This window comes from Setaria viridis, chromosome 3 (assembly GCF_005286985.2).
Source record: "Setaria viridis chromosome 3, Setaria_viridis_v4.0, whole genome shotgun sequence".
Lineage (NCBI taxonomy): Eukaryota > Viridiplantae > Streptophyta > Magnoliopsida > Poales > Poaceae > Setaria > Setaria viridis.
In genome coordinates this window covers 29752027-29768900 of record NC_048265.2, presented here as the reverse complement: position 1 = coordinate 29768900, position 16874 = coordinate 29752027, and the positions used below count along the sequence as shown (strand labels likewise).

General features: G+C 43.8%; 1 protein-coding gene across 2 annotated transcripts; it reads left to right on the top strand.

The window, feature by feature from the left end:
* Positions 1–8502: 8502 nt before the first annotated feature.
* Positions 8503–14953, top strand: LOC117846881 (uncharacterized). Of its 2 annotated transcripts, none has more exons than XM_034727991.2 (2): positions 8503–9435; positions 14564–14953. In XM_034727991.2, the coding sequence occupies exon 1, from the start codon at positions 8612–8614 to the stop codon at positions 9428–9430; it is 819 nt and encodes a 272-aa protein (XP_034583882.1). In that variant the 5' UTR covers positions 8503–8611; the 3' UTR covers positions 9431–9435; positions 14564–14953. The 2 variants fall into 2 exon arrangements, with proteins under 2 accessions (XP_034583882.1, XP_034583878.1); XM_034727987.2 differs by lacking the exon at positions 14564–14953 and adding an exon at positions 9812–9995.
* Positions 14954–16874: the final 1921 nt, after the last annotated feature.

Here is a 16874-nt window from a genome sequence, read left to right as displayed (position 1 = left end):
TCTGGGGTCTAATGAATGTGTTGTTCATATGGATAGTCTTGCATCTTTACAATCTAAGCATGCTTTGCTAGTAGATGAATTGGATTTGACTGGGGCTGCTTTAGATGAGGTCAAGACTAGGCTTGTTTTCCTTGGTGCATGTAAGTCTTGCCCCGATTTGCAAGTTCAGTTGGATGATGCCTATGTTAAGTTTAGTGCTTTAGACAAGTCTGAGTTAGTTCCTATATCTAAACTTCCTGAATGCACTGATTCTCCTGAACTCAAGCTTAGTTTGCAGCTGAGGGTGAAAACTCTGACTTGCACACGGTTCTTAGTTGGGTGTCAAGTAGGGAACCTCAGCTAGGCATGATGATTCAGGAGTTCAAAAGGGTTGATGGTTTTGGGCTTGGGTCCATTATGAAGGGTTGTCATTTTAATGGGCACAAGTTCTTTGATGGGTTGTGTGAAATGGTGGGTCAAAATAGTGGTGAGAGAAAGAAACCAAGCTATAACCAGTGTGAGCCACCAGCTGACTACACCCCTCGAGAGTCACCTACTAAAAATAGAGAGCAACCCATTCCAGTTTGTGAGCAAAACTTGTCTGAGTGTGTGAGAGATGGAGTTTTCATTGAGACACCACCTAAAGTACCCAAGAAAGCTATTTGGGTAGAAAAGCCAAACCATCTCAGGAGCAAACTTGACACACTTCCAGAAATTGCTCCTAAGCGTCCACTTCCAAAACCCAAAGCGAAACTACAACCCAAAGCAAACCCTCAGCCCAATGCAAATCCACAGCCAAAACAACCAGTTCGCTTTCATTGTGAGTTTTGCAAGAACTCAGGTCACCTTGAGGAGTTTTGCTTTCACAAGAAGAAAGCTTTGAGGCATGAGCGTGCGTGGGGCAACCAGGACATGTACCACCCCTCTCATGGTGTACATGCGCCTAGAGCAGCTCCTCCACCTCGTCGTATGGATCGTGTGCGTTCACCTCTCTCTTGTGGTTTTGCCAGGCATGCTCCTCGCCATGATCAATATGGTCCAGGACAGCATAGTCCTTGCTTTGAGTCTCGGAGCTACAACGGACCACGTTTTCCCCCTAGCGTTGGTCGTAGTCCTCCTGTGAGACGAAAGATGGTTGATTTTGCTAATCCCACTCTTGAGCAAATGGTTCGACACTGGTTTTCAACTTGTTTTCCTTCTAACCCCAGTGTTGAAACATTTGCTCAGCCTTGGTCTCTCTTTGTTTGAGCAGGTCGGAGGCCTGGAGAACATGTGGCTCATTGATTCCGGTTGCTCTCGACACATGACCAGTGATCACAGATGGTTCTCTAGTCTCACCCCGGTGATGACCAGGGAGTACATCACTTTCGGGGATAATAGCAAAGGAAGGTAATGTCTGAAGTTGCCATCAAGGTGAGTGAGAACTTCATGCTTAAGCGAGTTGCCCTTGTGGATTCTCTTGGCTTCAACTTGCTTTCGGTTTCTCAGCTCCTTGACGATGGCTTTGAGGTTCGTTTCAAGCATGGGTCTTTAAAGATCTTGGACTCTCAGGTTGATCTTGTGTGTGTGATCATTCCCAAGGGTCAAGTGTTTCGAGTTGATTTTTCCAAATCATTTGGCCTCTCTCGATGTCTTGTTGCTGGTTCATCTTCTGAACTTTGTAAATGGCATAGAAGATTGGGCCATTTGAGCTTTGACTTGATTTCCAGGTTGAGTGCTTTAGATCTTATTCATGGTTTGCCCAAGTTGAAATTTGAGAAGGATCTTGTTTGCGCTCCCTATCGACATGGGAAAATGGTTGCTGCTTCCCATCCACCTGTGAATCAGGTGATGACTGAGCATCCGTGTGAGCTATTACATATGGACACTGTTGGTCTAACTCGTGTTTGCTCAGTTGGTGGGAAGTGGTATGTGCTTGTGGTCGTTGATGATTTCTCCAGGTATTCATGGGTTTTCTTCATGGAGTCTAAGGAGGAGGCATTTCCTTTTGTCCGAGATTTGATCTTGAGGTTGAAAAAGGAGTGACCTAAAGATGCTATGAGAGCTATCCGCAGTGACAATGGCACAGAATTCAAGAACGCTCATTTTAAAGCCTTTTGCAATGATCTTGGTCTTGAACACTAGTTTCTATCGCCTTATGTCCCTCCTCAGAATGGTGTTGTTGAACAGAAGAATCGGACCCTTTGTGAGATGGCTAGGACGATGCTTGATGAGCATAGGACTCCTAGGAAATATTGGGTCGAAGCTGTTAACACTGCTTACTATGTTTCCAATCGAATCTTCTTGCGAGCTTTTATGAATAAAACCTCTTATGAGTTGATGCATCGATGTTCCCCCAAGGTAAGTCATCTGAGAGTGTTTGGATGCAAGTGCTTTATTCTCAAGCAAGGCAATTTGGACAAATTTGAGTCTCGGTCCACTGATGGTATTTTTCTTGGTTATGCATCTCATAGTCATGCTTATCATGTACTTAATCTTGAAACTAACCGGATTGTGGAAACTTGTGAGATTACTTTCGATGAAACTATGCCTTGCACAACTCTGTCTTTGAAGCTGTAGGTGAATATGAAATGGGACAAAGCATTTTTGAAGAAGAGAACAAGCGTGTTGATAGTGGTGATGAAGAAGATGATGAAGTGAACCGTGCTCCAGCTGCTGCTCCTAAACCTTCTACTTCGACTACTAGAGTTGATGGCCCTACCCCCTACTTCCACTACTTCAAGCCATCACCAAGTACCACTACAAGATGATGAAGAAGAAGATCAGAGTGAACAAGCTACTGTTGAGGGGGAGGCTACTTCAGAGCGAGGAGCTCCACGACACATTCAGCGTAACCATCATCCACAACAGATGATCGGTAACTTGCATGAGCACACCACTAGGTAGATTTCACACTTTGCACATTCTGCTTTTGTTGCCTCTTTTGAACTCCGAGATATTGGACATGCTTTATCTGATTCAAACTCGGTCAATGCTATGCATGAGGAGTTAGAAAACTTTGAGAGAAACAGGGTTTGAGTTTTAGTTGAACCACCTCCAAATTGCCACCCTATAAGAACAAAATGGGTTTTCAAAAACAAACAGGGTGAAAATAGGTTGGTTATGAGAAACAAAGTGAGGTTGGTTGCCCAAGGTTTCAGTCAAAAAGAGGGTATAGACTATGAGGAAACCTTTGCCCCTGCTGCCTGTTTGGAAGTGATTAGAATCCTTCTAGCCTTTTCTATGGCTAAAGGTTTTAAGCTCTTCCAAATGGATGTGAAAAGTATCTTCCTAAATGGTTTCATAGATGATGAAATGTATGTGAGACAACCCCCTGGTTTTGAGATTCTTAAGTATCCTGACCGTGTGTTCAAACTCCAGAAAGCTCTCTATGGCCTAAAACAAGCACCCCGAGCGTGGTATGCTAGGTTAAAATCCTTTTTGCTTGGGAATGGGTTTGAAATGGGGTCAGTTGATAAAACTCTCTTTCTCCTCAGGCAAGGCAAAGACCTAATGATTGTTCAGATTTACGTGGATGATATTATCTTTGGTGGTTCCTCTCATGCTTTGGTTGCCAAGTTTGCAGATGACATGAGCAGGGAGTTCGAGATGTCAATGATGGGTGAACTAACCTTTTTCCTCGGGCTACAAATCAAGCAAAGCAAGGAAGGGACTTTCGTGCACCAAGGGAAGTACACGAAGGACGTGTTGAGGAAGTTTGACATGGCTAATGCTAAGCCACTATCCACACCCATGGCAACGACAACGGCACTTGATGCGGATGCAGACGGCGAACTGGTGGACCAGAAGGAGTACCGGAGCATGATCGGCTCCCTCCTCTATTTGACGGCGACAAGGCCAGACATTCACTTTGCAGTGTGTTTGTGCGCCCGATTTCAGGCTTCATCGAGAACCTCTCACCGCCAAGCGGTTAAGAGGATCATGAGGTATTTACGCTTTACCCCTGAATTCGGTTTGTGGTATTCTGCCTCCTTGACACTCACTCTCCGCGGATACTTCGATGCGGATATTACTGGGTGTCATTTGGATCGCAAGTCCACCTCTGGAACTTGCCAGTTTCTTGGTTCATCTTTGGTCTCTTGGTCTTCCCGCAAACAATCTAGTGTTGCTCAGTCTACCACCGAAGCCGAGTATGTTGCTGCTGCTAGTTGTTGTTCTCAGCTGCTTTGGATGATTTCCACTTTGAGAGACTTTGGTTTGGATTTTACTCGTGTACCCCTTCTTTGTGACAGCATGAGTGCCATTAGTGTAGCCAAGAACCCTGTTCTCCACTCAAAAACCAAACACATTGATGTGAGATATCACTTTCTGAGAGATCATGTTGAGAAAGGAGACATTGACCTTGGCTATGTTGCTACCTAAAACCAGCTCGCTGATATCTTCACCAAACCCCTGGATCAAGCCACTTTTGCTCGTTTGCAGGGGGAGTTGGGTATTTTCTTTCCTTTCTGAGTTGGATTTGGTGCTTCTGTTGTATTATATCTGTATAGCCTCTTGCTTGTTTAGCATCTTTGTAGTATGCTAGCTTGGCTTGCATTTGTATCATAATGCATTTTTATCATATTGCATTTGTACCATATTGCATTAGATGAGCTTCTCTTATATGCCCTGTGTACTATCTTATGCTACTTGTGAGATAGTACTTTGGTTGGTTACTTTGATGCAATGTGCAGTTATGCTCTTGATGATCATGTTTACATGTTGACATAATTGTTTTTCTGAAATCTAATGCTATATCACCATGAGTTGATGCTTAGTTATACTTTGCCCTTGTTTGAATCCTAGTTCCATATTTGGCTTATGTTTGGAATGCATGTTCTTGTCAATCGGGTCAAAAATCTAGATATCATTGTAGATGTTTAGCCCATGATGCACCCCTTGGGGAAGCATGGCTTATTTGTGCCGCAAAGGCACTTCATGTACTTTGCCTTGTTTGAATGATGAAAAGAAACATGCTGCAAAGATAAATTCAAATCATTCATCATGTTTTTATGCTAAATTGTTCATATTCTAGCTTGCTTAGTTGTTACAAGATGTGTACCAAAAAAAAGTAGGCACTTGGTTTCAACGAGCTTCACATGACAAGAGATGTGTTGTGGGTGTCTGCACTGATCTTTTGTCAAGAATGTTTGTTCCTTGTATGAGCTGTTGATGGCCTAGTTATTCTTGCTAGGGTGATTCTTAACTAGGCGTTTGCTCATGTGGTGATCTTTTTCACAATTGCAAAAAACTACTTCACATCCTTTCTGTAACATGAATTCATCTTGCTGGCGATGCTATTGCATCTTGTAATCCCCTAAGCTTATCTCTTTTGTAGCCTTTGAGAGTATTTCATGGTATATCTGAGAAGCTTGATAGTTTCTGCATTTTCATGGCATGCTTTTCGGCTGCCATGCTTTGTATTGATGCTTGCATTGCCAACAAGGGGGAGTGATTGCACACAAACTCTTTCATTTGTCAAGGGGGAGAGTTTCTGCATGTTTTGATTTGACAAGGGGAAGTTTCTCATGCATTTTGTTTCTCATGCATTTGTTCAGGGGGAGTCCTGAGTCGAGTTCTTATAAGCTTTATATGCTCTTATGCTCGTTTTCCGATCGTGTTGAGCTGTTTTACCTCTTCTTGAGGAGCTGGATTTGGACTTTCATGTGATTGGTGTTGAGCCTGTTTTTTGCCTCTTCTTGAGGGATCACATGATTTTGTCTCAGTCGTGTAGAGCCGTTGCCCTTTTCTTAGGGGACTGCGATTTTTCTTTGTTTTCGAGTTTGTCTTTTCTTTTTCTTTTTATCAAGCTATGAATTTGTGTTGAGTGTTGTCAATGCACTCATCAAGGGGGAGATTGAGGACCAATGGTGGTCACCCTTGGATGATAAGTGATTGACAACATTGTGTTGGATTGATGTTGCTCTTGGCTTGTGATGTGCAGGTGTAGGATGTGATGTGATGGCCGACGGCATACGGTGAAGGTTGAGCGAAAGGTTCATGCCAATGGACCAAGGGCGGTAAAGGATGAACGCGAATAGGCTTGGACCGATGGACCTGAGGAGTCCAGGCGGAGTCATGGGCGGTCCACATGGTGCACGAAACGGCAAGACAACATGACGGTGATGGAGATGGCGTCGGTCGAGTCAAGCGGGACGGAGGCAAGTCAAATAGGCGGCCCGGGAGCCGGGAACGAACGACTTGGAGGCGTCAAAGGCTTGGCGAAGACTGGACACGCGTTGACATCGAGGAGGTCGCATGGCGGCCAAGCAAAGATGGACGGTTTGGGTGGTTTGGGCCTCAAAATCACCACGCTGGCAGGTTTCCTAGTTTGAGCCTCAAAACCGGGGGCGAGCCCGATGCGGCCGAAGCTTTGAGAAGGAGGGCACGTGGCGTCATCGCGAAGCTTGCATCGAGGCGAAGCGAAGTCGTGAAGGCAGCGTGTCCGTCCGATGGATGAACAAAAACTTGGACAAAAATACCCCTGCGTGGGTAGTTATCTTAGTAGTAGCTATTAGGGGTAGTTTAGTCTTTTGTCTGTGCCTATAGATAGAGATGGGGGCTGAAGTTCTTAGCACCTCTCCACCCGTCTCATCCATCCACCTCTCTCTCTAGTTTTCATTTGGTTTTCCCCCCCTCTCTAGTCAATCTCTAGAGGTCCGCGGATGATTTGAACTTGTATCCGTGTATTGAACCGAAGATTTTCTTGTGGGAATGGAGGCCTTAACCTCCTCGTGTCCACGTGTTGGGGGATGACAATTTGTGGAAATCTCAATCGTGTTCTTCGCATTCTCATTTCTCCCGTTTTTCCCTTCTCACGTTTTTGTTTGATTCGTGATTTCTGGGGAGTCTTGGATCAAACCGGTTATTTGGATATGAACTAGGACGTGAGTGAAGGCTTTCCACTAAAGAAATTCATCTAATTCCTCACGAGTTCATAGATCGGGGCGATTAAAGTTCTAAGGTTGAAAAACTGCCGTTCTTAACAAAATATTTTATTACCTTTGTTTGACTAATCTTTTTGAGGAGATCTTTTGGAAATATGTTTGTTATGTTTTTGGAAAGCTATGGTTAAAATTTCGTGATATTTGGAGGTCGTTTGATTGAGTTTCGGATTTTTTCTTCCACCTTCACGCAGGCTGTTTTGGAATTCCGAAAATCTCCGGACATAATTCCGGAAATCTCTGGACCTCCGAAAATTTCCGAAGGTTTCTCCAGAAATTTCCGCACGTCCGGAATTTTCCGAAGGTTCTTCCGGAATTTTCCGCACAGAGGTGTTGGTTTTCAAAGTTTGTCTTTCGGAGCTTGTTTGAAGTCTTTCTTGCTTCCGCTATTCTCAAATTGGGTTCCTAGCATCATTCCTAGGTCCATTAGCTTGTGCATAGCTAAGTGGACTTGATTATGCTAGAAGAGAGGTTTGTGGGTTTTTAGCTGAAGTTCTTGGAGAAAATTTGAATCGGCTCCCATTCACCCCCCTCTGATCGCCTTTCCGGCCCTTTAGTTGCACGCTGCGTCACAAGTCACAATTTACAAGTCACGTGGTTGGTTATGTGAAGAGAGCGTGAATACGTGCACGTTGTGTAACCCAAGTCATATTCTCTCCTTCAGTTACGTATTCAAAGAAGTGGGAGTGCTTTCCTATTTAAGTTGGCTTGCACCAATTCAAACTAGCAGTACCAGACTATTGAATGCAATGCACTGTTACGGCCATTTTTCCAACACTACACCACCGCCACTCGTTCCAGCGGAACATCGGCACCCCAGACCCCGGCCACCAAATCATGCGTCTCCTTTGTTTAAACGGCAAGAGCCTCCTCCATGTGGCAAGCGCCTCAGCAGCATCGCCACACACCTTTAAACGGCCTTTAAACAACCAATTAATAAATCAGATTTAAACTACCAATTAATAAATCAGATTTAAACTACCAATTAATAAATCAGATTTAAACTACCAATGATAACTAACAGAAAGAGGCGTACAGAAAGAGGAATGAGAATTAGTTTACTTGGAAAAATAGTTTTTAGTATCATTACCTTATTTATTTTTTTAAGTGACTGGTACGAGGGTTTAGAGGTGGGAAATTATAGCTTAAATCATGATAAACGGTGCAGATACATTTATCTTCCACTTAAAACAAATTCCACCCCTCCCTCTAGGAAGTGATCAGTGAGAGTTGCCCCTCTGAACTTCCATTTTTTATCCCATTCTCCCGTGCTCACCGAACAAACAATTGAATTTTAATATCTTCCATCTAAACTCCTATTCCCTCCCATCAATTACCTCCAACCAAACAAGCCCTTAAAATAAATTCCCACCCCTCCCTCAAAAAGTTATTGGTACAAGTTGCCTTTTAAACTTACATTCCTGATCCTACTAAAACTCCCATTCCCACTAAACAAATAATGTAATTTTGCGAAATCGGAATGCGCCCCGAAAGGGGCATCTCTTTTGGTTCTTCGGTCCTCCAGAGGAAGGACCCGTTTCGAGTAGTGAACGCACCAAGAAAAGCCTTTTAAAAAACCTCTTTCATCCAATATTTTTTCGCACTCACCAATTACCTCCTACCCGTGAGTAGAAGGCTTGCTTTGAACAAACAAGGTAGAGCACTACAGCACAATACTGCTTCTAGGCCCTCTCTCCTCCACCCTCCCGATGGCCACCGCCGCCGCGGCCGCTCGCCGCCTATTCCGTCCGTCCTTCCCCTCCTCCGTATCAAATACCAGCCGGCTCCTCTCCTCCACCGCTTCCCCATCACCTCACCGCAGCCCCAATACTAATTCACCCGTCGCCTTCGACTGGTCCGACGACGATGCCGACAACCACACGACACCTCTACCGCCGTCCACGGCAAAGATCTCCGAGCTGCCTCCCCCCTACGACCCCTTTAGCAAGAAGCCCACCCTCGCCGATCCGTCGGACCCCACCAACCTACAGGAGATCTTCCACCGGATGCGCACCGAGGGCCTCACCGACTACGCCATCAAGATGTTCGACGGATTGTCCAAGGACGGGCTCACCCACGAGGCTCTCGCGCTCTTCGCTGTCATCAAGGACAAGGGCGCCATGCCCGACGTCGTCGCCCATACCGCCGTTCTCGAGGCCTACGTCAACGCCGGCCCCGCGCACTGGCGCGACGCCGTGCGCACCTACGACCGCATGCTCGCGTCGGGCGTCAAGCCCAACGCATACACGCTGGCCGTGCTCGTCAGGGGGCTCTCGGCCAGCGACCGGTGCTCAGAGGCCGGGAGGTACCTGGTGGAGATGCTGGACCGAGGGATGCGGCCGAATGTGGCGACGTATATCGCCGCGTTCGAGGCGTACGTGAGGGCGGAGAAGGTGGAGGAGGGGAAAGTGCTGCTGGAGACGATGAAGGGAAAGGGCTTCGTGGCAGACGAGGAGGCGGTGCGCAGTGGCACAGTAAAGCGCGGGCATTTGTTCAGGGGCGTCATGAACTTACTCTTTGGCAATTGATTGTGGTACGTCTTGCTTCCTTAAGTTGGAAATATTTGAATCAAATAGCATTTGGTCCTGACTCTTAAAGACTCAGTTGAAATGAAAGTATGCTGCTAACCTTTTGTTACCATGTGAATAGTGTTTTGATTTTTTAAATTGCAACGCATTATTTTGCACTGTGAAGCATATTTTAATCAAAGACAAAATGTCCCGACAAAAGATTTAACTATTCAGAATGAAAATTTTGCAATACTGCTTGTAATTTTTTTGGGAATGGGCTACCCTTTCCATAGAAATTGTAGAGAAACTGGTATTCTGGTAATGTAAAAGACTGATCTTCTGGATAATTTGTCCTACAGCCCCAATGCACTGTATCCTTTATCTTCTGGATTATTGCAGACCAGAACTTTTTTAAAGCTGTTGGAAACGGAAGAACTAATGAGCGGCTTTAACCCAAAAGGACAAAACGAATCACCATTTTTTATGCCACATACACCCTTTCCCTGCAAAGCATACTGTTCTACACTGACATGTTCTTAACAAAGAAGCATCAGGTAATTTCATTGCTATACCAGTTAACCAACTGGGTTCCAATTAATTTACCTGCTTTGTGGTGGCATGTCTATCTTCTCCTTTTGCCCAGTTTGTGTCTTACACATAATTGCCATTGACCATTTTGATACTATTATGGGCGTGATTTGTTGGGGAGGGAGGAGGTGGGCAGTGCCCGTGGAGGTGGGCACTGCAGCTACGCTGGGGACTAAGGAGGGAGGAGGCTGAAAGCTAGAAAACAGAACTGGTTTAGACCTAACTTCTGCTTAATCAACCAAGATAGATCCCCAGTCTTTATATAGAGGAAGGTGACTTGACCCTTAGTAAATGATAGATGAATTCTTATAGGAATGATCCGATCTTTCCTAACTTGCATGGGATGAACTTCCTAATTGATGATGATCTGACTTGGGTGGCAAGGTGATTGGGGAGCTGGTGGTGTGATTAGGTGGCATGCTGCCTTCACACCCCTCCCCTGGTGATAATTGGGTGGGCCTAATTGGCCTGTCACAGTAACTTGTAGTTTTGAGTTTTGATTTTGGCTTTGCTCACTAGTGAGCTTTGAATCTCAGTCACTTTGTTTAGATGTGTAGATTTGATTGACAGAAGGATAGCTACATACATTATATCATAGTACTGTTGCACAATATGCGTTTGAGATAAATGCATAGCTGCATCATTGTGAAATGTGTCAAGTCGACCACTTTTTAACAAAGGTGATCATATAATTATGCAAGAATTTAGCCCATGACCTGTTGTGCAAATTGGATGTACTTGATCACAGAAAAAAGGCTCTTTGATGTCGTGACCTATAGAGTAAACAATTACTCCAACTATCATTCATGCTTTGTTATTTAGATTAATAAATATATAATCTTCATGATTTAGTGAGATTTTCATTGAATATAACGTCATCTTGTTCAGGAAGAACCAAAATGTTATTTTTTCCATGCTCAATGACGATAAAAATATCAAGCCCGCTAGACAATATTCGGAACTAGGCAATTATGGTTTAGGTCGAGACAGTGGCGGAGCTTGGGCCAATTATTAGAGGGGGCTGGCCTGATTGTGCTTTCACAGATGCAGGGGTGGCAATAAGCTAAAATCTTGTCATTGGTTAAGAGCTACTCTCAAGATGTAATGCTTTGCCCCTTGGGTCCAGATGTGATACACAGACCTTTATGACTGAGAACGAAGCACTCGAGGGGCAAAGTTGAGGGGACAAATCTGGGCTTACACTGGTCGAATTCATTACTGGTTTGTTAATCTGCGGTAGTCATTGCTTTAAGTAACCAGTTATCTTTAGGAGAGCGTGAGAAATATGGGCTGGAATTTCTTACTTTGGCCTTTTTTGTTGGGTTTCTAAGTAGGCCAACTTCAATAAATCAAATGGGATCAATGCTGAAAAGGGCTGGAATTTCTTATTTTGGGCTTTTTTGTTGGGTTTTTGAGTAGACCAACTTTAATAAATAAAATGGGATCAATGCTTAAAATGATTTCTAGTTGACAATCTGTGGGATAGAACCATACTCTTCTACACTTAAATTTTAAAACCTGTGTGGTCAGGTCAGTGAGGCACTCCTGTTCTTTTTGTGATGTTTTGGAAGTAGATGATAATTCATGCTTATCTATTGGCATTATACTCTATTTCGAAGTGTGAAATGAAGAGATTGGATAAACCTCCCATTTTAACACAATAAAAATTGCATGGTTCTTGTGCCTTTAAATTTTCAGTTGGTTAAGTTTTTAGTATGTTGGGAACAGGGCACTGCCCTGGTGCTGACAGAGAGGCTATTCAACCTCCCAAGTACTAACCCGGGTGGGTTTTGAGTCTAGGACCGCCTAGGGTGCTCTTATCCTTTACTGAATGCTAACTTCTGGTCATGTTTTTGGAAGAAGGTGGGGGTGCATTGCAGTTGATTAGAAAAATGCTGAGAACTAAATTAGAAGCACATTTTCTTTAAATGAGATGCGTTCGTGATTTCCCATAGCTAAATTTGTCATAGTGTTTTATCTGAGACAAAAAAAGATAAAGGCAGTAGGGAGTTTCATAGTTAGCCCTCAGGTGCATACTGAATTGGCTTTGGATTAGTTGAGTGAAAAACTTTATTTCATACACAAGTTGTGTGCGTACTCAAGACTCAAGATGAGCCATTGAATGGTGCTACATTGAATTTCACATTCAAGTATATTACCAAATGAGCTTTTTGTTTATGTGTGCTTTACTTTGTTGGTGTAGAACACTGTTTCAACTTTTTTGAAAATATGGAAGTGAAATAAACTAGCTGAACCAAATTGAGTTTAGTTTAGTTGCATTTTGTTGCCAATACCCTGAATTGATAATGTGGTTTAGCCTGTGCATCCATCGTTGCTGTCCAGGTGCTGTCATTGCTGCTCAGCATGAGGACACACTGGATTGCTTAGTTTCCTCTGCACGGGAGTGTTGGTTTCCTTAGCTACTTCCAAAAGGGATTCTTGTGGGCATCATATGCCGCCACGCGCAATTCAAAGTTCGTGTGTCCACATGGTGAGTCCATGTGGCCATCCCAAACAGCAAAACTGGTTTTTAGCTTTTTTTTTCCCATGTAGGCATAACCAGGAATTATGGGCAACAAAAGGTGAAAAATAATCTGTTTTAAGGAACGTGGGGAGTTATTCAACCAAATCAAACTTTAGGTGGTTAATTGGACTCTGGAATACTACAAGGGAGTAAAGTGGACTATAACCTTAGGAAAATCTAAAATTATAAACTACGAATACTTGGCAATTCTAATTTAACTTTCATAATTGCCTGTCTAAACCTAAGCTATGAGGTGGTCAATTTTTTTCTAGTACTGGGAAAATATTGAGATTATGCACGACCTGAGGTTTGTAAACAGTATATACTAGGTAAAGGTAATTTTGCTTTTGATTGGCAATTCTATTGCATATTTACTAAAATGTATTGTTCTCTTGTACTCAATATATGGCCAAAACCGTAGTGTAGTTTTGGTACATTCTGTGTTCTGGTTTCCCATGTAGAATTAGGCCTCCAACAATGCCAACTCAGCTGTCTATTAGCATGTACATGACATTGTGTGTATGTGGAGGAAAGAGAAAGGGGGGAAACATCCAAGCTATCTGTTATTTCCCTGCTAGTCTCGCTCAGAAAACGAGGGCACAAGAGTCAACTTAATCATCTGCTACTAACTCTTTTCCGACTCTTCACTATCTTCTATACACATGCTCCATCTTGTATACACATGCAGTCATTAATTAAAAGCAAAAGGAGACAATGTTGGAGACAGTCCATTGGAGAAATTAGCTTTAATGGTATATCTTAGATGACATGTATTGTCTTAGAGCTAGAACTATGTCTAACTGTTCACCAAATAGATTCTAGGCAAATGCGAATCCACCCTTTGGTCCTTGTGAGAAGGCAAGCATGGATTGTTATGAAGGTTTTTGGCCCATACCTTTGAAATAAGCTTGCCATTTTCTTCATATGCATCTAAAACACTTTGTTCTGAATTTAGTTTTAATTTCTATGAGGACAATGCGCCTGATTTTGCACATTAGAGACAAGGAAATATTTTAATCTGGTAATAAGTTGACTAATAAGTTGACTGACAAAAGAAGTTTGACTACTAATGGTGATAGAGTCGGAGTGCCCGATCTTTCGGTGAGTGGAGATAAATTCGACTTGGTGGAAGTAGACCCTCACGATCCGACTACGACGAGCGAACCCGAAGCGCCAATGCAATCGCTGAACCAACTCCCGATGGTTACCAACCTCGCCGGTGCGAGATCAGCCTGATCACGAAGATCAATTCCTGTCCGCAATCGAAGAACGAACAAGAAAAAGAGGCGAGCAATCTAAATATCACTCGAAGGTGGAGTTCTGAATCACACAAGGACAGCGCGTATTTGCGCGTGTTCAAGAGTAGCTAAAGCTAGATGTAAAACAAACTCCAGTCGTAAACAAAAAGGACTCGGACTAAATAAAGGGGACGCAGCCCCTGGAGTCCGAAGGGGTCACGCGTGCCCAACCCTAGGTGCCCCACCTGGGCTGCCCTGTTGGGCCATCTTCTTATTCCGATGGGCCTTCGTTCCTTAACAGCATGATGAAGTTTAATTCTCTCGCACGGGCTCGAGTGATTGGCCCAACTGGATGAGCAACTGTAGGCGCCTGAGGTGGAGGAGCAACTGGAGGCGCCTGAGGTGCTGCTGGTGTAGATGTACTCGTGGTGTCCTCATCATCCTCCCCTTCTTGAACTGAAGTCGTCCTCGACGGCAACTCCTCATCTTCGCCCACATACGGTTTCAAATCTGCAACATTAAAACTCGTGGAAACACCAAACTCCGCAGGCAGGTCAAGGATATAAGCATTATCATTAATCTTGGTTAGCACTTTAAAAGGACCAGCAGCACGTGGCATCAATTTAGAACGACGTAAGGTAGGAAAACGATCCTTCCTCAAATGCAACCAAACCAGATCACTCGGTGCAAAAGTAACATGTTTTCTCCCTTTACTACCCGCAACCTGATATTTAGCATTAGCAGCAGCAATGTTTTGTTTAGTTTGCTCATGCAAGCTAATCATTTGATCAACATGTGCAGCGGCATCTATGTGTGGGGTGTCCTCGGCAGCAAGTGCAAACAAATCAATAGGCGCCCGAGGAATATAACCATAAACAACTTGAAAAGGACACATCTTTGTAGAAGAATGCGTTGCATGATTATAAGCAAACTCAACATGAGGCAAGCAATCTTCCCAACGTTTCAAGTGTTTATCTAAAACAGCCCTAAGCATAGTGGACAAGGTTCGATTAACCACCTCAGTTTGCCCATCAGTCTGAGGGTGACAAGTGGTGCTAAACAGCAATTTAGTTCCCATTTTATTCCACAGTGATCTCCAAAAATGACTGAGAAACTTAGCATCACGATCAGAGACTATTGTATTTGGAATACCATGCAAATGAATAATCTCGCGAAAGAACAATTCAGCAACATTGCTAGCATCATCAGTCTTATGACAAGGTATAAAATGAGCCATTTTGGAGAAACGATCAACAACCATAAAAATACTGTCCCTCCCCTTCTTAGTTCTAGGCAATCCCAAAATAAAGTGCATAGAAAGATCAAGCCAAGGGGAAGTAGGAATAGGCAAAGGCATGTACAAACCATGGTTGTTCAATCGTGACTTAGCTTTCTGGCAAGTAGTGCAGCGTGCAACAAGGCGCTCAACATCAGCGCGCATCCGAGGCCAAAAGAAGTGGGCAGCCAGCACTTCATGCGTCTTGTAGACGTCAAAGTGCCCCATGAGACCGCCTCCATGCGCTTCGTGTAACAACAAACGACGAACCGAGCTAGCTGGAACACACAGCTTGTTAGCGCGAAACAGGAACCCGTCCTGTATGTGAAATTTGCCCCATGGTTTGCCATGAATACAGTGGGCGAAAGCATCTTTAAAATCAGCATCATGCACATATTGATCCTTCACAGTTTGCAAGCCAAAGATTTTAAAATCTAACTGTGACAGCATGGTATAGCGACGAGACAAAGCATCAGCAATGACATTTTCCTTCCCGCTCTTGTGTTTAATAATGTAAGGGAAAGACTCAATGAATTCTACCCATTTAGCATGATGACGGTTCATGTTTGTTTGGGTACGAATATATTTTAAAGCCTCATGATCAGAATGAATTATAAACTCGCGATGCTAAAGGTAGTGCTGCCAAGTATACAAAGTGCGCACTAAAGCATAAAGCTCCTTATCATAAGTAGAATAATTCAAGCTAGCACCACTTAATTTCTCGCTAAAGTAAGCAACCGGTTTTCCTTCTTGTAACAAAACAGCACCTAGCCCAATACCGCTAGCATCGCATTCAAGCTCAAACACTTTAGTAAAATCAGGCAACTGCAAGAGAGGAGCATTGGTTAACTTATCTTTCAAGGTGTTGAACGCAACCTCTTGCGAATCACTCCAAGCAAAGGGAACATCCTTCTTTGTAAGCTCATGTAGAGGCGCTGCAATGGAGCTAAAATCACGAACAAACCGGCGGTAGAAACCTGCAAGGCCAAGAAAGCTTTGAATTTGTGTGACCGTCGTCGGTGTAGGCCATCCCGAATGGCATCAATCTTGCTGCTATCCACCTCAATGCCCTGTGGAGTAACAACATAGCTAAGAAACGAGACACGTTGTGTGCAAAACATGCATTTTTCGAGGTTAGCAAATAAATGGGCCGCACGCAACGCATCAAAAACAGCACGCAAATGTTCTAAATGCTCTTCCATAGACTTGCTGTAAATGAGGATATCATCAAAATAGACAACTACAAACAATCCTATGAAGGCCTCAGAACTTCATTCATCAAACGCATAAATGTGCTGGGAGCATTTGTCAAACCAAACGGTATAACCAACCATTCATATAACCCAAATTTTATTTTAAAAGCCGTTTTCCATTCATCACCTAATTTCATGCGAATCTAATGGTAGCCACTACGCAAATCAATCTTAGTGAAAATAATGGCACCACTAAGCTCATCTAGCATATCATCAAGGCGTGGTATAGGGTATCGGTAGCGAATGGTAATGTTATTAATAGCACGACAGTCTACACACATACGCCATGAGCCATCTTTCTTTGGAACAAGTAACACGGGAACGGAGCAAGGGCTAAGAGACTCACGAATATAACCCTTGTCAAGCAACGCCTGTACCTGGCGCTGGATTTCCTTCGTCTCATCCGGATTTGTACGGTACGGTGCGCGGTTCGGAAGCTGTGCGCCGGGAATGAGGTCGATCTGGTGCTCAATGCTACAAAGTGGTGGAAGCCCCGGTGGCAAATCTTTTGGAAAGACATCAGCGTACTCCTGCAAAATGTTAGCAACCGCAGGGGGAATATCCAAAGATGGTGCATCATCAA

Excerpts from the sequence above, each read along its gene's own strand:
- LOC117846881 (XM_034727991.2), top strand. The coding sequence starts at position 8,612 with ATGGCCACCGCCGCCGCGGCCGCTCGCCGCCTATTCCGTCCGTCCTTC.